We start from the raw sequence: 21,472 nt of genomic DNA, 5'->3' as shown, positions 1-21,472 counted from the left end.
AACCATGGACGCCGCGTCCCTTCCCGTGGAACAGAATCCCGAACACCTACTCAAGTGCAACCCGGCTCAACGACTGCTCCGGTCGCGGTGACCGGCCGTCCGTAACTCAGACCACGGCCCCTCGATAGCTCGAGGGGCCGTGCTCAGACAATAGAGAGTTTTCGGGAACCAGCTGAGCACACCCGGTACAATCAGTTGGGAGAGAAGGGAGCGACGCGCATGCACCCCCCAGGTCGGAGACCCGCCAGAAAGAGTTTTCGGGAACCGAAGGGGAAGCTCGCGGTATATCTACTGCTTGCGGAGCAGTGAGCTGTGTATTTACACCAGCCCCTGTGTTAACCTCGACATTGCCAAGGCCACCACGTGCTCTCGCAGCTTCAAGACTGTTTCTGTCATCCTTTGCTACTGACACAGCTAAATCATCCTTTGACCGCACCATTACCACATCGCAAGCGCCTAACACCAGCGATGCCCCAAAATCCTAACAGGGCCGCAAAACAGAGGGCGCACAGAATCACTCCCAATCGACAACAAGGGAACGAAATCACGTTGGGCACCAAATGTGGGATCTATTCCCCGGGTGTGGGCTGTAATAGCCAAGTTTGTACCCTGCTGCCAACCAAGAATGGCTCTGACACGGAAAGTAGAACAACTAACATTGATTCAGCCGGGATATGTTCCGCTAGCGTCCGATCACGTCCAGTCTAGAACTACGAGTCCCCCGCATACCCCAACTATCCCTTTCCGTCACAGGCCGGACTGACCTTCGCTTCCCTGCTTCCGAGGAATGCGCCCCGGGGAATGCATAATGTAAAACCCCGAGACTAGGGAACACGAAAGGACAGACACAAACACGAAGTCTCAAACACAGCTGACACAACTCACAGGCTCCGAGGCCGCGGACAAAATTACATTCTTACATTGATCAATAACACCCTGGTAGAAACAAAAAGCAGATCATCTACAAACCTCCTTATAACAACATCATTTGATGAAAGAGGGGACATAAAAGACAAAACAGCAATGTCAATTACACTCAAATAAACCTCTGAAAGAACAGGCGCGATACTCGAGCCAGTACAGATACCAGTTTCTTAGGTGTACAATTGCCCTTCAGTACTTATGGCAGTTGATTTCAGATAAAGTTCTAGTAAGCGCAAAATGTCGCCTCGACAGATATACCAACTTTTGATTGAAAGCGCACCAAATTATCTTCAAGAAACCGGCGTGCTCTACTTAACAACGCATTCTATTGCAGTGAACAGTACAGATGCTTGATGTCCAAGGAGAAGGCCATCTTTTCATTTTCACTACGAAATCCGTCTTCTGAGATCCCCGCATGTGAAACATCCCGCTTAGAGTTTTTTTTTTTTTTATTTAATGTTTTAGCCTTTACAGATTTTTTATAAGCAGCTCCGACAGCAGCGTAGATGTTGTTTTTGCAGTTTAGTTCTGCGGCCTTTCTTCTCACGACGAAAGAGTGCAAACACTAGATGACTAGTTACCTGAAGCCCATTAATTACCTTTTTAATTAGGGGATTGCGGGCAAAAGCGAGATAGCAGATTGAGAGGCTATCCTAGTTCCAATCTCGCAATCTGTGTTGTTCGTGATTGGTTACCGGTACGATGTTACCTTCGTATAGCTTCACGTCGTCTTTTTCCTCCGATAACACTGGGCGACCACCAATGTCGTTTCCCTTTCCGCATCACCTCTTCTCCTATTCTCTCCATGTAATTTTGTACTTTCCTGAACATTTCAAGTGCACCTATGTAACTGATTTTCATTTCCAGTTTGTGTGGGAATCATGCCTGGGGACGCGTAACGATACGCTGTTGCACATGTAATCCCCACAAACATCCCCACTACGGGATTTCGCCGTACCTCTGTAATTTACTCCCGGCGAGTGGCACGTGCGGTTCGACCCATGTTATACTTGCGCGCCGTAAACATTATGACTGTCATGACCCATGAGGCAAATCAACTGTGACGGAAATGTGGAGACATCAAAGGGCGTAGCTAAGGCACCTCACTACGTGCTGTTCGACCGATAAGTTACCCATGCGATTGCGAATGGATAATATAGCGAATTTACAGCTGGTATACATTGGAAGCACCAATATAGCGTGTTTTCATTTCGCTTCCTTTTGCAACAGGCAGCAAGGCTTTCCGACGACTTCAGCCGTGCACCACTCTATTTCTGCGGGGAATCGTTTGCATTGACACGGAGAGGAGGAAGCTTCTATACAGAGTAATTATGTTCCTTATATGACTACATCGAAACCTTTGCATGCTCATTGCAGTGCCATTGTCGCGTGGCTGCGGCACATACACGTCCTAGAATGAGGTTCTTATACTATCGAAGCTCCGTTCCGACTCCGCCGTTGCTACAGGATCTCATATTATCTATATTGTTACCTGTAATTTTCTTCCGATTTGCCCGCACCGGTTTCCGTGCAGTGCTTGCAACACGTATCTTCATTTCAGAGCCTCCTAACAGGATCTGTGGAACAGAGTGCCTGTAACCCAATTACAGCCCTGTGATCAGGACAGGAGGATGATGTTCCTGTTGCTGTTGGTGGTGACTCCTATAGAACACTGTAAGCTCCGCGCCCCTTTGTAGTTATGAGCTTTGATTCGTACAGGTTTCGACACTCTGTCGCCACCAGAGATCCCAGGATTCCGTTTCCCGTGGTTCAAGGCGGCGAATGTAGATTTTGATTCTTGTCACGGAGGGCAACAGATTTTGCATTTCGAAATGAAAAAAACGCAGCCTTTATTTTTGGGGCGCACAAAGATGGTAGATTTGTTTCTCTGTCCGGACGAAACTAGTCCTACACACTTTGCGTTGGACCTTAGGCGATTCCTTTGCAAAAGTTTCTGCCAGATCTTAGCTACCGGTCGTGAACTCACAAGACACCAACAGCATATTCTCCGAATATTCGCAACACCAGTCCCCCGACGTGAAACACCTCGTACACTTTTTGGTTGGTCATCGTTCACAAACAACCGCGAAACCCATCATCTTTCAAATACCAGCCTGTGAATAACTGACATAAAATGGACAGCCTCAGAAAATTAGGAACTTTGTTCCCCTCCCAGCGCCAGTGCATCAAGGAGAAAAACGTTCCCGTATTCCTACAGTTCTACTTTAAGAATGCTTTACTATAGAGTATAGCTGCGATTTTGAAGAAATTATGAGAATGCGAGCTCGCAATATTTTTGGGCTGCGTAAGGAAGTCTTGTGTCACTCCGGGGCACCAGTGCAGGCAGAGGGAACACGAAGCCAGGTCTAGAAAGGTCGAAGCCACATTTTCCTGCAAGAAACGTCTTTGTAACGTTTGAAGGCTTCCGTTTCGCGCAGAGAGTTACGAGACGGCGCGATTACTAGGGCGACGTTAAAGTCACTGGATTGGGGAAAGTATCGCCTTCGTCTGATCTTTGCCGCCGCGACCTTGGAACAACAATGGCGGCATGCCAACACATACTGCGGCCGCCATTGTTGCTCCAAGATCGAGGCGGGAAAGGATGGCGTTATTCCCCAATCTAGAGTCATTAAATAAGCTACGCTTCAGAGTATCGATATTCGACACTGAGTTCCAAGAGCGAGCATGCGCCATCTTGTTTCCGCGCCGCGGTACCCACGCGCTTTAGCGCATGATGCCATTTATCGTGCGCGGGTGATATGTTCCTTTCGTTGGCAAGCAGCTCATCAAGGCTGACGGCCTTGAGCTCACCCTGAGTACATTGGGACGCTACACGCTTCTCTCTCCCACAGGGAGCATTATGTTAGCCGTCTTTGATCCTAAAATGGAGATGGTACCGATGCGGTGCGGAAACAAGATGGCGATCCTGCTCTCCCTTGGACCTCAGTGTCGATACTCTGAAGCGAAGCTTATTTAGTGACTGTACCCCAATCCAGTCAGAGCTTTGAATCCAGTGGCTTTAGGCGACCATTATAACGTGTTTTTGGAACTCTGATTTTTTTTTCTGCGGAGACCTAGGAACCCTGGTCATCGCTCATTTTAATTTTGCGTGGCCCTGGCAGTACCCGCCGTATAGGCCCTCAAGTAAAGGTGTCACAAGGTGTACATCATAGCTATTCGTGTGCAGGCCTCTTCGTGATGGCCGACACCTCTTGTCCGAAAGGTTACTTCCCGTGCGAGACTGGAGGTCAATGCGTGCGGCAGCGATTTATGTGCGACAAACGAAACGACTGTGACGATGGTTCTGACGAACGAAATTGTGGTAAGATTCTGAAGTTCTTTATTTATAGAAAGTTTTAGTACTGCAGACGCAATCTCTTTGCGAACGACAAGAAGTAGTGGGTACCCGCTGCGGACGCGAGGAACGTTGCTTTGCGTTGAGCGCGTGCGCGGTGTGCACCCGCTACTTCCTTGCAGAGTTGTACACGTTACTCGAAAAAAGTAATTGATTACAATTACTGTTACTACTGAGCAAAAGTAATTCTTTACCGTTACAAATTACTTCATCAAAAATGTAATACGTTACCGATTAAAAATGTAACGCGTTACTTTCCCGTTACTTTTAAATTGTGGGCCATAGCAAAGCAAACTAGCCTGCAGTGAATGCAACCATGCAGCTCTTGTTGCAAATTCTAATATGAGACATCAACATACATGATAAGCGAAATTCACAAATACATTTGAAAGCAACATACAAAACACATAGACGCGTTTATTACAGATTTATATACACATTTAAAACAACATCGAAACATCCGCTTCGTTTTCTTACTATTGTTATGTTCAGCCCGCACAATTTATAAATACAGTCACCTATTTTACTGTTGCTCCAGTAGGTCGCGGTTGTAAGGGATTATCATATTACTGTGGTGTGCATGGAACACGTGTGGACTAAGGACGGCCATCACAGTAACCTCTGCGTCATTGCTTCAGTCGAACTCGTGGTGGAACAGAAGAACAGATTGGTTTGCTGAAAAGGGTTGCCATTGTTGACAGAAGGTTAAAAAAGTAATCGATTACTCAGTATTTGATAACCGAAAATTGTAATAGATTACTTGGAAAATTACTTGCTCACAAAAGTAATTGATTACGTTAAAAATTACTGAAAAAGTAATTGATTACTAGTAACGCAATTACTAGTAACGCGTTACGTACAACTCTGCTTCCTTGTGTACGTAGTAACTAAATCGCGCTACACTCTATGGATAAAAAAAGCAATTTTAGTTCCTTTTGGGGCAACGGGAATGTATTGCCACGATGATAGATTCCTTTCTGGACTTAGAGCTCGGAAGTTTATGCTAAGTTTAGGAACGATTTGCAGTGGCTGGAGAGTACGTTTCAGGGTCATGTGACCAAAATGGGGAAACGCTGCTGTGCCGTCCTTCTCCTCGTCCCTGTGTTAGTTCGGCGGCCTCTATCGATCATGAACTGTTACTGTCAGATGCTTAAGCATCTACCCCGGTTGTATACACTAGCTAAAATGTGGAGTAAGTGGCTAACAAGGGGAGAAATCTGGAGAACTGGAAGCTCCCCAATTTTTAGAGAAAGCGTTTATTTATTTATTTATTTTTTCTAAATCGCCGATTTTCAATTCCTCTGAGAGGTGAGCCTTGTTCGCGATGAAAAGAAGTTCCACTAGACAATTGAAACGCCTAAAGCTGACCTCAGGTTCTTATGACAATGAAGTACAGTGGCAAACCTTTTGTCTCTTAGGCAAGAAAAATCAGTAGAGATTTAACATTACACGCACATTAAGATAGCACACGTGTGCTTTCTTTCAGCTTTTTCTTCTCCATCTGAGCGGCAATTGTCCGCACTGATGCGTTAATTCCTAACAAATAGAACCCGAATTAGACTTATTTTGCCTTTTTCTGTCATGCGGGTGGCGGTTTTGCTATGTATTGATTTTAACTTCTTTTCAGGAGACGAACAAATGAAGAAATTCTTCCACGACTATTACAAGAAGCGCCCGGACGAAGACCGAGAACAGAACATTGAGCAATGTGGCGAGTATAAAATGAACGGTTGTATAGTGCTGCAGAAGGAATAGAAAACCCTGCGACATAATTCGGTTCAGGATGATGGGCGATCTGGTTAAAGTCTCGCTCCGGACGAAAAGAAGAGTGCTATTTATTTTGTTTGGATATTAAATCAACCTCGTTCGAAGACTCGGTACGAAAAGTATGAACGCCATAGTATTAGATAACGAGGTTCCACGAATTTTCGAAATAACTCGCAAAACTTCATACTTTCGGATTCTCCAAGAGTATAGATGTCGTTACATGAGCTCTGGCCTGTGTCTCGTAGCGACAGCGCGCGCATCTTCCCGTTCTCCGCTCTCCGCCCCACGTTGCAAGTCTATGATGAGGAAAAGGAAAAAAGATATTGGGGAAGCAACGTTGCCACACGGACTGCAGACTGCGCACATTGTGACGTCATACTTCTGAAAACTAAAAATTAATTATATGACACTTCCGTGTCGCATTGCAACAAAATATTTCGGCATAATATAACGCGAGACGCATAGATTGCAATGACATAAATTTGGTAGGATTCTGAAAACTAGTAGTCGAGATTTAGTGCGCAGTGACACTTTGTGGTTTCATGGGAAATCGGGCGGAATATTGGATGAAGAGTATGCGTTGCGGCACACGACCCAGGGAACGATAAATACGAATGTAATATTAGTTACGTAAAAGGTACGCCAAAATTACGTGAATTCCAGACGATCAGGTTTGCTGCAGTTCCTTTCTCCATTTCTATTCCAAGGTTTAACAACAACAACAAATACAACCTGTGATGATGAGCGAGTAAAATATGTCACGCAAGTTGCGGCTTACTATCCCAGTGTCAGTGTACTGAGATATAAAGGTCACAAGTACTAGTTCAGCACACTAGTGAGTGAGTTCAGTACAGTACTAAACATACTTAGCAGCAGCTTCACTTGCCTTCATCTGAAGAGGCCTACCAAATATCGCCCGCGATATCTGTTTCTTCTTCGTGGAAAGCAAAAAAAAAAAAAAAAAAAAAACAGAGAGAGAGACAGAGAAGAAATTACCGATGAGAAAACGAGAGGAGAAACGAGAGAGAAAAGGGAAGATTTAAAGTGCCAGGGGCACGCGCTTCCCTAGTATATATTGAATACAAGTACAGGGACCTTTTCGTGCACCCGGGCATGCTGCAATCCCCGAAAGAAAGTTCAGTTGCTAGAGGCATTTCACTTGAGTACCATTTCAGATTCTGTAAAGAGAACGCAGTTCCCCTTGACATATAGCACAAGGAGGTAACAGTAAGTGAGTGAAGAGTAAGTGAAGCGAAGTACGTGAGGAGGAAGAGTAAGTGATGAGAGTAGTGGGGGAGTAAGTGATAGAAGAAGAAAAAATGGAGATTTAAGTCAGGGAAGAGTATTTCGATTTGATTTGATTGACAGTATTTTATATTAGTGTCTTAACTCTCAGTGACGTAGTGTCCCAGGTTTGGCCTCCTCATAGAAGCAGGTATTGTTCAGCGAGAGTGTTTTGGTTTCATAGTTCTGCTACGACTGTTTTATTTACTTCATTTGAGTTTCAGGCTAAGAATTCTTTTAACACTGCATAACTTCCCACTAAACACTCGCTCGCAAAAGAGGAATTGCAAGCCGTAGACACACAACCATATTTTTGCGTACCACAACGTAAAGACAATAGAGCAAGCACGGCCGCATTTGTTTGGGTGAGCAACACTCTCTAGATGAATCCCTGGGTTAAAACTAGCTTTGTTGTTTACTCTTTCTGGAAGCCTATGAAAAGAGCAGCTCGGCAACCCATCAATATTATTTCTTTGGAGACGCGTGGTTGAGAACCATTCTTTGCATGTTCATCGTCCTCAGCATGAATCCAGGAACAAGAGCTTGTTTAGGGCTGCATGACGTCAATGCCGCGTTCTTTGATATGCGTGTATGTTCAAGTATGGACTTGGTGAATGGCACAGCGGGTGGACGACACGGAAGACCTACGTTAGCCAAGGGAAGCCGTCTGCATTAATAAGGCTGCTATATATATAATGTGCTATATGCCAGTTCATTGCACCCGTGAGTTTCTAAGGCTCCACATGAGAACTGAGAGTGATCATCATATGCCAATAGTTCGTCCATGTTAATGGAGACCACTTTGCAATGGAGGAGTCACTGGAGGGGCGTGGTGACCACTTTGCTGGTCACTGGAGGGGGTGTATGTAAAAAAGGGTGATGCAGAAAGGTTGGTCACAAAAAAATTACGACCCGGTGTTGTTAACGGCTAGAAAATGGGCCAGGTGCTACAAAAATGAAAGCAAGGATGATCCTGTTGAACTTCCACGCCACCGTGATGATGATGGTGATTGAAAAAATACGAAGATGCAGGTTGAGGCCTAATTCTCTTGACATCGAGAAAAGATACGAGTCAACGTTGTGTAGACTGTCGACGGGGGAGTAGGAGAGTGTGTTTAACGACGGTCCGTGTCAGTGCTGCGACAAAGCTAATTTCACTTGCTTGTGTACTATAAATTTTGTCGCTAACTAACAGACAACCTTCTATTATATGAATGCAACAGTAAGGGAAAGCAACAGCGAGATAAAATTTGTGCCAGGGCTGGCATTAGATGCAATGGAAATTATGCACGGCGCTTCAATAATACTATTAGGTTGTCTTGTAACCCAAGCCTTTTTACTAGTTAACCTCATAATTTAAATTTTTAGTTTCAGTTTTAAACTTTGAAAGCATAACAAGCACAACGAGCACGCGGTACTGCTGAGACCAGGATTGGTGCACACTATTGTGATCGTGCAGCCCTGCGAACCCTTACCACACAGAATTCTCTCGACCTCATTCGTCAGTTTTTTTGTTTTGTTTTTGTCTTTTAATGTGTGAGCATTAGAGTCCTCGGTACGCAAGAATGGCGGCGTGGTCTCTCTGTAGCCACGGCGCGGCGCGCATGCGCGGTGAGTGGGGAGGGAAGCGGAGGGCGCGTTGAGAACGCGCGACGCTGCGCACCGGCCAGTGCAGCTGTGGTGGTCACAGGTGCAGAGGTGTCAGCGTGGACGCGCCATGGATTATGAAAGCTGTGCGTAGGAGCACCAGCGAAAGAAGGCAGAGGCTCCGAGACGGCGCCGCCAAGCTGAGTCGTCGGAGGAAGCCCGAAAGGCTCGTTTGGCTGTGAATGCTGTCTTGTGTTAGCGTTGTGTAGGGTGGTGTGAAGGGTTGTGTAACGTTTGTTAAGGGTCGTTTAAGGGATGTGTAGCGTTGTGAAGGGGAGTTCCAAAGGGGTTTTCAAGTTTTAATGCTAACGCATTTCCGTCGGATCCACCAATGGACCGACCATGTTTTTTTGTTACATTACATATCCAAAGCAAGAGACGACACAATACGCGGCTGGGCACGGTGCCCAGTTTCATATGTTATATTCCCCATAACTGATATTTTCGTCGCAGACTGGGTGCACCGTGGGTGCCGTTGTGACGGATATTTCTTCTACTGTGACAACGCTGATCTGTCTGCTGTACCAACTGCAATTCCGTCCGACGTGATTGAACTGTAAATACATTTTCGCTGTGTACGAGAATTACGCATGTGCATATACGTGTGCGCACCAATGTCAATAATTAACTACCGTTCTCATCTCTGCGCTTCCAGGGACCTGTCAGGAAACGATTTGCGGAATTTGAACAGCAAGGACTTCCCGCTTATGGATGAACTGGAATCTCTGTAAGTCGTAGCTAGGCCTCGCTCTCAGCTCACACATTCACGGGGCATCCATGCAAAACCAGTGTTTCACCTTTTCTTACAGACAGCTTTCCTCTTCCAACATTCTGAACATGAGCGAAGACGTTTTCTCAAACCTCCGGAACTTGCGCGAAGTGTAAGTGCCTGTCCCTTCAAAAGCACCCAGTGTAGGATAGCCTTATGCCACTGTCACACGGACGTTTCAATGATCATGGAAGACAATGGTCATTTCGAGCACCACTGATTTTGTCCCGCTGCCGCACGGGACGATGCGACTTGAGAGGTTCGCACGTTGAACGCCGGGTGGTGCTAGCGCGTCCGTCCGTCCATTTCCACAAGTTTCAGTAGACGAAGACAGTGACGGTAAATGTAAGAAAAAGTATTTTGAAATTTTTGTAACTAGTGTGACTTTTTCATTAAATGTAACTACTAATTCAATGCGCGTTTTGTATAACCATGCGTCGCGTCGACACCGCGCTGGTGCCAGAGTTGTGCCTAACTCGTTACGAGTAACTCGTTACTTGGTAACGGTTACTTTTTTTGGTAACGAAGTAACGATTCAGTTACTTTTTAAAAAATGGTAATAGTAACGGAATCAGTTACAAAAGTTGGTAACTCGTTACTGACGTTACTCGTTCCTTTTCTTCAGCGCGGGGGAGCACATTTCGGCACTCTGTGTGGCGCAATGCATGCAGATTTGACCTGCGTGACGTGTGACTCAAAGTATTATTGCAGTCCCTCGCTGGATGTGTTGTTGTCATTTCTGTTGTTTCTGTAATCTCCGACCATCACTCCTTCCCAAGAATGGCCACCAATTGTGCTATGGCTACAAAAACCGCGTTTCGACTTCTAGCCTTTTCTTGTCTTTGCTAAGATTCTGAGCGCTCTAAATTATGACGCAACCCCTCGTCTGTTTTTGGGAACCGTTGGTGATCGGTGGCACAAAAACCAGTGTTTTTTCTTGTGTTTTCGTAATCTCCGATCACCCCCACTTCCGAAACAAGGGAGAAGGTCCAGGCAAACTGATATAGACTCATGGTAACGGGCCGAGAGACACGGAACACGAAGGACGAACGATAAATTTCGAGTATCTGCTTCTTCTGATGTGCAATTCCTCATTAATAAAGAATTGAAGGCAAGTGATGGCATGTTCGTTGGCTCCTTTAACTATGCTGCGGTAACGTAAAAGTAACTCGTTACCTGTGAGTAACGAGAACTCGTTACTTTTGTAAGTTGGTAACGAGTAACGTATTTAGTTACTTTTTCCTGAAGTAACGGGTAACGGTATTTAGTTCTTTTTTTTCGGTAACGGGCACAAGTCTGGCTGGTGCATGGTGTCCAGAGTGTCAAGAAGAATTGCGAACGTCAGCCGCATTTAGTGACTGTTATACTGAAGTTTCATCACTTTTCATTGCAGCTCTTGAAGGTTTATTGTAGAGATGGGCCGAATCCAGAATTTTCCGAATCCGAATCCGAATCCAAGGAAGGTTCTGCGAATACACGAATCTTTTGAATCCTTTCTTTAGAAATGATTTAAAAAGCCATACGGAAAAACACTTCTGCTGAAAACTGTTTTGAAGCAGAATTTTTTATCTTTGTTTCATGAAAAACAAATTAAATAATACTGTAGTTCACTTTCAAGAGAAAACATACCCATGTACGTCTTCAATGTAATTTATTTAGCACGTTGTTCATCGACTACATGAAATACCAGTCTGAATTCTTTCCATAAAACTAAGAAACAATCAATGGCAAAACCATGTTGCTTTTAAACTTGCAATGTAAGAGTTCCTGCCTGAACTCTTTTAGTCCAGAGCAATGTAAACAAACAAACAAACAAGGAAACACGCGCCGGCCAACCAAGGCTTTCGGAGGTCTCCGGTGGCGCCAATTTTAAGACAAACAAACAAACGGATAACCAAAAAGACGTGGTTGGTGGATTCGAAAGATTCGATTCGCCGTTTTGGGCATTCGGATTCCTGAATCTCGAATCCCTGCCTAGGATTCGAGGATTCGGTTGGCCCATCCCTAGGTACCAGTCTGTTGTGCATCTGTTTAGTGCTTGCTTGTTCGCTGGTCACGAGGCTAGCAGCGGTAGTTTTCGAGGACCCTTGACAGCCTCAATGGCGTTTCACAAGCCTCCGTCAAGCTAACGACCACCCGTGTCAATGGCAATTCAGAGTGGCCGTGTAGCAGCGTCTGATTACCATTCAGCTCGATCATCATTCAACTGAAGAACGATTGAAACGCCCGTGTGACACTGGTTAAGCATTTTTGCTACAGGGTATTTCTTATATATATAAGAGATATTTCACAAAAAGTTATGAGAGCAGCATAGATGCGGTTGCAGTCGCATTTGAGTTATACGACCTGAAAGATATTCTCTCGAGGAGAGTAAGACGTAAGATTACGAGTTACCTAAAATAAAGCGAGATAGCCGAATGGAAGACAATCCTCGTTGAAAACCATTCTGTCATTTAAAAATACTTGAGTTGAGTTTGAGTATGAATATATAAAAAAGAGGGAAGAAATCGAATTCGTCACCTGACGAATTCTGCTACTCCCACAAAGAACCCCTAAACGGAAGAACCCCACTGAAAGGAAGAAGAGAAAAATAAAAAGATGAAAAGACAAAAAGAGAAAAACACCACCCCTCCAGGTCACGAACTGTATGTGCGCATGCGTAGCTGCATCCCCTCGAAGTGAAATGAATTGCCAGAAACTCTAACAGGAAGGAGGAACTTGACGACACATGTCTAGAACGTGGTCCTAAAATACAGATTCGATATCACTGCTCACTGTGAAGTTGACAAGTGCTGATAGCACCGCATCTCTCTCCTTATATGTTCCCATATACACCGAGCACCTTGACCATATCGAATGTACTATTGTCCAAGCGGTCTAGAGCAGACTTCAATGTAGCTCTTTGGGACGCATATCTTGTGCAGTGCACAACGATGCGTTCCGTGCTTTCCACAGATGCACACACTGGACAGTTTACTGAACTAGCCCTGCCCACTTTATGAAGAAACTGTTGACCGTACGGAACGTTAAGGCGAAACTGATGCAAAAGTGTTTGTATAGGTCGCGGTATGTTGGACGGAACACTGAAAATACTGAAACGAGCCCCTGCGTTGAAATATGCATCGCCAAATATTGCTATGCAAATGAGCCGAAGCCAAAACCGCGCCATTTTTTTCTTTTACAAATCAAACAATCAAAACCGCGCGCCTCGGAAGCGTATGACCTTCATCGTCCTCGGCACATCTGGGCCGCAAAAGCGGTAGTGGTAATAAGGTAACAGGAGTATATAGTTACATGACATCCTTCAATGCGGTTGATCTGGCCAGCAGATCAGCACCCACTCCGATCATCTTCATCGCTCCAAAGCAAGTGGCCCTACGGCGTGGAATGAGCGCTGCCCTCCCTGCTTCTCTGATACGCGCGGTCTCGGCTTCGGCTCATCTGCATAGCGAAATTCGGCCATCGATATTTCAACGCACGCGCTGATTTCGGGAATCGTTAGAAATATAAATGCTTTCAAGGACCCATTCTGCTATCTCACTCCACCGTTCACTCTATCCACTCCTATAGTGGAAAACCTCCACACTTCATCGTCAGAATATATCTGTTGTTGTTGATCACTTCTGCCCGAAAGCTCCTAATGAAGGAGCTAATTAATGTATTTAGATAATTAAATGATATCAATGCTGCCCTCATTGCGTCTTTTAATAAAGAATCTGTAAGGAATATTTAAAAAAAAAAACTCCCTGATGGGAATTGGTATAACTCCTGACCAGAACTCTGCTCCTGACCAAACCGATGCATCATTTTGGGCGTTTTGCACACGACTTTAGCTGAGAGTGGTTTTGTGGAGGCTTTCTACATCCTCCAACGTAACACACTCTCCCAGACAAGCGGGACAGCTGCTCCACCGCGGTCGGCACATCTCTGTTGGTATAGGTTCCTTTCATGGGAGGCTGTGGGTGCCCTCGTATCGGAAGGACATAGAACATAATTCTGTTATGGAAGTATGTTTCTCGTACCAAAGTCCGTTACTTCCATAACGACATCGCAGTGTATGCTGTGTTTAATCCCACAAGTGCTAGCGCATTTATTCATTGTCGTTCATTTTCTGCAGCTACCTCTCCGGAAACGAGCTACGATTCTTGAAGGCGAACGTTTTCAAGAGTAGCAAGTTACTCGAAAAGCTGTAAGCAAAGCTTCTTTTTCCACAAAGTCCAGCTTCACTTGCCATACCTGCATAAAAACGCGTTCCCGTTTTCTTACATGCGGCTTTCCCGCTTCGGGTTTTCTTCTTTTTTTCTTTTCCTCTTTATTATTATTACTTTTTTTTTTTTGCACGGTCCTGCATGCAGAATGCAGACGCCTGTGAAAATGATGATGCTAAAATGATAATGAAAGTAATGCATGGACAGCATAACGTTTCGGCTGTGCATCGTGCCTTGGTATGCTCCGCGGTTGCAAAGACAAGAAGGAACAAGGAATGATGGCGCGATTATTCTAACTCATCTCAATGCAAATTTGTTGCAGCTGCAGTCCAAACTGAGTTACTATCGACGCTCTCACGCTTCTGAAATTACATTGCGGTCCTCCTGCTCAAAAGCCGTTAATATTCCAGAGTTTCTATTTTTTATGAATACCTTACACCAGAAATAAAACTTCTCCTATGGAGACAGTAATAGTTAAAACGTTTCTTGAATATTCGAACGGCAATTCCCGGCTCCCACGAATACCCCTTACGAACATATTGTACATCCTACATTTGGAAATATTATCATAGGGGTCTCCGACGAAAACTTCCGAATTGGTATCACATTAAATCCGACAGTAAGCCTTGGTTGCCGGACACAGGTGCAGCGGGAACCTCGAAGCTTGATAGCTCCGCTTAACTGACAAGTTTTGGTACCATTGGCTACTTTGACATAACCATCATTCCGTATTACGACAAACTCACTAGAACGTTAGAACGATAACGGAGAAAGAACAGTTCATTCATTTTCATTTCACGACAACAAATGCATGCAGTGACGATGACCGAGGGAATTCTGCCACTTAATTTGTGCATGTAACAACAACAGCAAATGCACTGATAATGAACCAACCAACCAATCAGTCATTAAAATAAAATAAAAATCTGGCACATCGTACGCTTAAGCATGAAACCGCCTGCATATCTTTCGCAAAACTGCGCGAAATCGAGTCCTACAAGTTTACGTAAAGCAGAAGAGCTCCAGTCAATAAACTCCGAGCATTTCAAATACATCCGTCGCAATCTGGAAGCTCAAGATAACGTGCGATTCGCGAATATGCTTGCTTGATTGCTTCTTCTTCTTCTATCTTCCTTTTTTTTTTAGTTGCCTAAAAACGTCAGGCGACGACAGGTGACCGCATCTAATTTCCGCCCTGTCTTATCGACTTGCATGTACCGGCAGCGACTGATGTTTGCAACGTGTGCATTACTGTCGAAGTATTTCTAGCTATGCGGCATTGACATCAACCGTTCCTTGGTAGAGAGTTTTAGGAAAACGTTGAAGTTTCACGGTAACGTTTTCGAGAAAAAAAAAGATAACCCAATTGCCTGGTTCCTTCGGAGTGCACTGGTGACATCACGTTGCTGATATCTGGTTGACTGACAGGGATACGGAATCGGAAGGCGCTTACCATTTCCTACAGCTAAAGTCACTTTACCTAAAACTCCCTAGTATTTCAAAACCGGGCTCGGTTGGATTTCGATCTTGCTTTGGAGGCACTGCCTGGAGAAAACTGAGCCCTCTCGAAACAGGAGCATGCGGGTTGCCAATCTAGCAGGGATTCTTGTCAACAAGCGCTGCTATTGGCTGCCGCATGCAAACAGCAAATGCGTGGGAAACGATACATCGCTAAGTTAAAGGTCGCGGCCCCAGCCATTGAGTATATTGAGTTTCACAAAATATTGAATTTACACAGGCGCGATAGGAATGAATGAATAGTCATTCATTCATAATTCCACGGCTTTAACATTCGCATCACGCATTATGAACGCTTTGCGAGACTTATAGAACCCAAGGTGCTCCAATTTCACTTCCGTTGTTATTTCACCATTAGCACTCAAAGAAAAAAAAAAGCGAAGAAATTCTATGGAGATTTACGTTGGTCGTTCCAGCGAAGAAAAGCTTAGGCTGGCCGGAATGTGCATATTAGAATACTACTGACTGCTTTAGTTACCTTACCGTGTTACACTAGTCGCTTCAGTGTCAACGTGCGTCGCATTTCATTGGTTGTTCGTTCGTTTTTTGTTCGTTTCTACTAGAGATGGCACGAATCCAGGATTTTTTCCAATCCGAATCCAAGGTTCTACGAATCCACGAATCTTACCAATCTCGAATCTTTCGAATCCTTTGTTTAAAAAGAGATTAAAAAGTCAGGAAAATAAAACACTTCTAGTGAAAAGTGTTTTGAAGCATAATATGATACCTTTGTTTAGTGAAAACCAAATTAAATAAAGCTCCAGTTTCAGGAGAAAATATAGCCATCTAGTCCTTCTTAAACGCAATTTATTTAACATGTCGATGATGTCGTCCATCGACTACAAGAAACGCATTAATTCTCGAGTCTGAATTATTTCCATAAAACTAAGCAACAATCAAAAACAAAACCAGGTTACTTTTAAACTTGTAATATAACAGCTCCTGTCTAAACTCTTTCAGCCCAGAGAAATCTAAACAAACAAACAAGAAAACACCTGGTGAAAGGTGTTTGTACGAAAGGCTTTGTATGTATTTGTCCTTTCTATGTTGTTCCAGCCTCAGAACATCAGTTCTGTCATGTTCAAGAAAACACCTGTTGGGCTAATGAGGCATTCGGCGAACACCGGAGGCGCCAATTTGAAAAAGAAACAAACAAACGTGGCTGGTGGATTGGAAAGATTTGATTCGCCGTTTTGAGCACTGGGATTCGGATTAGCGAATCCCTGCCTAGGATTCGAGGATTCGCAGATTCGATTAGCACATCCCTAGTTTCTACACTGAACCCATGCCGAAGCCCTGTTCTGCGCTCCACGGAAGCCACCACCGGAATTCGCCATTGACATGGACTATCCATTGCCACAAGTGTAATACCCCAGACAGACGGGTACGGTAAATGCCAATTCCCGTAGCATTCACCGTGCATTGAAATGGCATTGAAATGGCATTGAAATGGGGTAGCGTACCGCACCGCCGCGGTGAAACACCCCATCTCATCGTCAGCATATGTTGTTGTTGTTTGAAATGGCATATCGTACCCATCTGGCACGGGTAGTAGTCCCTTTCGGGTCTAAATGCACGAAAGTGTATACGAAATGGACTATTTTTTTTGGTGGACTCTCTTTTCCCTATTTGAATGTCTCACATTCATGGTTGCGGGATTAGGTGGCCCATTCCATTCCAATTCCACTCAGAGGAATGGAGATATGTGCTACTTCCATTCCTTTCAATTCCTCGGGGTGGAGAGCTATGGTCAATTCCCACTCCTTGAATGGCTTAGCAGCGCCCATTCCGTTCCTTCGATTCCGGAAAAAATAATCAAGGCAACACGAATGAAACAAGAAGTCTGATACCTGCCAGTCGAGCAGTGCAGGGGCTGGCAACATCACCCGGAACAAGAATGCACAAAGGCAATGTGTAGACGGGTTCCTGACATCAGAATGACGATAATACACCTAAAATTGTGCTAAGTAAGTTCTGGGTGTACTGGGGTAGCCAGCCCGATTTAGTCCTGACTCACTTCCCCTTTCTTTTCTTTTTCTTTTTTTTGTTCTATCCAGCACCATCAAGTTCTGAGTTCTTCCAGAAGGCATTTCACTGCGACCTGTTTCGGCAGCGGCAGTCACTCTGTCCCCATGAGCACATTGTTTCTCTATAGTTGCCTTCGCACGCCTCTTCTTCACGCGGCCGCCCGTTTGTGTGCCGGGTGCAAGCCTGCGCGGTACTTGCCTACTCCCAGAACGCGTTGGCGTTGCTGGTGTGCGTCGCTTCAGTAGCAAACGACATCCGAGCTCGGCAGCCGGGCTCGTGACACTGGACAGGTGCGGTACGTGTTCAAGGGGCAGAAGGACACAGCGTTGAACCCAACACTTCCACAGGGTCACCTAGGCCGTTCCATTCATATTCCATTTCGGTGAAAAAGCGGGACGATTACATTATCACTCCAGTAATAATTTCCATTCCATTCCGGGCTCTATATGAAATAGGAATGGTGTCGGAATCCAACTCCGGAGGGGGAACTCCGCAAACCTGGCCACATTTCTATTCCAGTTTCAGTTTCACTTTCAGTTTATTTTTCACCAAAAGATGATGCTGGGGGTACTGGGCAAAAAGCAACTGAAATGTGCTTGACAAGGCCCAGCCTCCGCATTCATTGACCATATCCAAGGTTATACGAAAAGCAACGTAGAAAAAGCAGCGCATATAAACACTCTTATCACATCATTAATGCTTATCACGCAATACTCTGATAAATAATTTTACTGACAACTCCTATACGCTCCCTAACTGTGGTCATCACTTCAGCAATCCGACAACGTAATTTTGACAATTTACACTTCCTTTCTTTTTCTTTTCTTTTTGCAGAGTTCTTTCTCACAACCCAATCGCTGGCACATCACCAGAATCATTTTCTGGACTCGACAACTTGGACGAGCTGTGAGTTACCGATATTTCATTTAACCAAAAGAGCTCGCGCTGCGTCCGCGCAATAACACACGACACCATAAAACAAGCCACTAGAATGAGAGATACGAGGACGCAAAGACTAAGTAGTCAGAGGGGATAAAGCAATATATATTTTGCCTAACCATAGCCTTCTCCAAAGAGTCTGCGATCCGCAAAATTTTACCATAATCACTCGTACACTTGCATACATCGTGAGAGGAGCATTGCGGTATATGCTTCCAGAAAACACACTGTTCTGCTTGTAAATTGATTGACGAAAATGACCCCGCTCCAGTGCCCGACCCTTGTGCAGACTTGTACAAAATACTGCGCAAAAGTATTTAAAATAAGATACTAAATACTCTACGGAAAAAGTATTTAAAATAGAGTACAAAATACCCAAAACTGAAAGTAATTTGAGTAGAGTACTAAATACTCCTACATTCCTAAATACTACTAATAAGTATTTAAGATACTCTTTAAAGTACTTTAGTATTAGCAGTAAGTGAAACGCGTATTCTGAACGTGGCCTTACAAATGAAAGGAATAAACTTCATCAGCCATGCATATCTTTCATTTGCAACGTCTTGGTGTCAAGTAATGCTTGGTGAACTTTGGTGAACCCAAGAAAACTTTGTTGATTTGTTCTGACCCAAAACTTCGTAATCCCTCCTGTATGTCGGTTCGGGTCTTTCAACCTCTGGCACGTGTTTATTGCTTTGATGACCAAGGAAATAAATGCCGGGATTATCTTGTACCTAATCCCCTGGTGATTCACCTGGCAATATGAATAGGAACGGTTTTCGGACGAAGTTGGCTATTGACAAGCAAGGCCAGGCTTGGGATCAGCCAATTTACGATTGGCAATTTCCGAAAAAAAATAAAAAGAATAAAAAGGGGGTTAAATTCCAATGAGCTGAAAATCTCAGCACGGCGGGAAGCGTGCTAGATATGGCTTGACGAGGAAGGAAAGTATTTTGAGTACTGAGTAGCAAATACCGAAAAAAGTATTTTAAATACATTAAAAATACTTGTCGCAAAAAGTATTGAGTAGAGTACCAAAATACCGGAAAAAGTATTTAAAATACTGTATTTTGAGTACGTACTCAAGATACGTACAAGTCTGCCCTTGTGTCACGTTCTCACTAAAATACGGATACCAGTCCGTCGTTCAAAATGAGTACTCGACATTCGATGTCTTTTTTTTTTCTCTTCTTCCTTTTTTGTCTTTTTTTTTTTTTTTTGCGGCTGAGAGCACAATTCGATATCAGAAGTTTGCTGAAGCACCGCCGAAAGTCTGTCACTCGCAGCAATAACAAAAAGCTCTTCCTTGTTACGGCCTCGCTGTTCTCAACGGTGCGCACGAAAAAACACTGTCATTAAGTCTCAGCTTAAATTTTTTTTCCTTCCTTTCTTCCTTTCTTCCCCTAGAGATCTAAGGAGCTGTTCTCTGGTGTTCCTGCACGCGGAGGTATTCAAGCCGCTGAAGAAGTTGACACGCTTGTAAGTTTTGTGTTTCCATACGGGGTGTGTGCCTCATTTAAAAGTAGGTTAATGATTGCCGGTCTATCTCAAAAAGATAAAAACACTGAAACTACTGTTTATTAACGTACAAGCTTTCTTGCAGTAATCTGCATTTTGGTGTTTCTATTTTTTTTATTACTTGTGTTGGCCTCATTTGAAAAAGTTTCTACATTCCTCGGCTGTCTCAAAACAAATATGTTTAATGAGATGAAACTGGGAGCGACGAACGAATCTGAGTTGTTTTCCTCAGTCTGTGGAGATATGTACAAGGACAGACACAAGGGGTCGAGACTTCCACATGTTTCCTCAGGCTCAAGGAGATTATTGACAGCAACTACTATCCTTTGCCAGCTTATACTTGCATGCTGTTGCTATGTTCAACCTATATGAGCACGTGCGCAATGAAAGGGGAAAACCATTTGTACTGCTCCGCTCAGTGTTTACACCTTCCTGCGGGCATGACAAAGGTTTCTGGTCAAAAGCTTTTGGGTTTTGTCGCTTACTGCACTGCTTATACGTATAAACCCACCATCACGTCAGAACAGTTGTTTACTGCAGCAAGGGAGCCGCTCAAACACTTGACCTGCTGTAAGCAGTTCGTTTACGAATTCGAATACACTGACGCCAGTTCCATCTGGCGGCGGCGGCGGCGGCGGCGAAAACTTCGACATGCGTCACCACTTTTCAACCCTACCTAAATAAATACCCGTTTGCACGTTCACCATGTTGGGGTGTCGTATATGTCGGGCTCTCCCCCTGTCCCCCACTCCTTCCTGCTGTCCTCTCTCCGTCTGTCCACATCTGTACGCCGCTCATAGCCACAGTTGCTTCGCGGCGCTAACACGCAATCCAAAAAAAAAATATGTCGGGCTCACGTTTTACGGATTATTAATACAAAAAAACAACTTTACTTGAGATGATGAATGGGGAGTTTCATCGCAAGGGGCGATACTCTACCCCGCAATATTGTATAGAGCTTTATGAAATTATACTACTTATGATTTGCGAGGCGCTGAGATCGAGAAAAGCCGGCCTCGGTAGCTCAGTCGGTAACGTGTTGGCCTGATGAGCTCGACATCGCGGGTTCAGGACGGTAGCAATGCGGGGGAGGTAAACATTGCTTCAGCACCGTGTGTCCGAGATTTCCGGCGCACTTGAAAAGAACCCTACCCTGCGGCACGTGCAGCATGTCGCCACGCCATTGGGGGCGGACCCATCTTACGTGTAAGTCTACCTACTACCGATTATTATTGTTGAGATTATAAAACCCGTTGCATACTTCTCGGGACACGATGCGTTGCATAGTCTTCGCATCAACCGCTCGTATTCAAAGAAACCGGAGAGGCCAACAGAAAAGGCCGATCTACGCGACATACGCAGAGAAGCAAGCTACACAACGTTTCTTCGAGACGGAGCACGTTTATTTGACTTGGACGAGCTAGCACTTGAAGGAGAGGGCAAAACTGCAAAAAATGGGGACCGTGGTAAAACACGACAAAAGAAAAATACCTTCCCGATCTTTCTGTGCGCACT

General features: G+C 44.6%; 1 protein-coding gene across 7 annotated transcripts in view; it reads left to right on the top strand.

Moving 5' to 3' along the window:
• Positions 1–21,472, top strand: part of LOC135401153 (relaxin receptor 1-like) — a 70,955-nt gene that overhangs the window by 38,120 nt on the left and 11,363 nt on the right. For 4 of the 7 annotated variants that reach the window (XM_064633369.1, XM_064633366.1, XM_064633372.1 and 1 more), the window contains exons 2-11: positions 2,155–2,249; positions 2,486–2,598; positions 4,112–4,246; positions 5,907–5,990; positions 9,431–9,533; positions 9,633–9,704; positions 9,787–9,858; positions 13,864–13,935; positions 18,335–18,406; positions 19,847–19,918. In XM_064633369.1, coding sequence (XP_064489439.1) covers positions 2,556–2,598; positions 4,112–4,246; positions 5,907–5,990; positions 9,431–9,533; positions 9,633–9,704; positions 9,787–9,858; positions 13,864–13,935; positions 18,335–18,406; positions 19,847–19,918 — 725 coding nt within the window. In that variant the 5' untranslated portion in view covers positions 2,155–2,249; positions 2,486–2,555. Of the gene's footprint in view, positions 1–2,154; positions 2,250–2,485; positions 2,599–4,111; positions 4,247–5,906; positions 5,991–9,430; positions 9,534–9,632; positions 9,705–9,786; positions 9,859–13,863; positions 13,936–18,334; positions 18,407–19,846; positions 19,919–21,472 lie in introns of those variants that run through there. The other 3 variants (XM_064633368.1, XM_064633370.1, XM_064633371.1) reach the window with 3 other exon arrangements.

The sequence above is a fragment of the Ornithodoros turicata genome, chromosome 7, assembly GCF_037126465.1.
Source record: "Ornithodoros turicata isolate Travis chromosome 7, ASM3712646v1, whole genome shotgun sequence".
NCBI classification, from domain to species: Eukaryota; Metazoa; Arthropoda; class Arachnida; order Ixodida; family Argasidae; genus Ornithodoros; species Ornithodoros turicata.
Note: the sequence above shows the minus strand (reverse complement) of the source record. Positions and strands in the feature narration are given on the sequence as shown.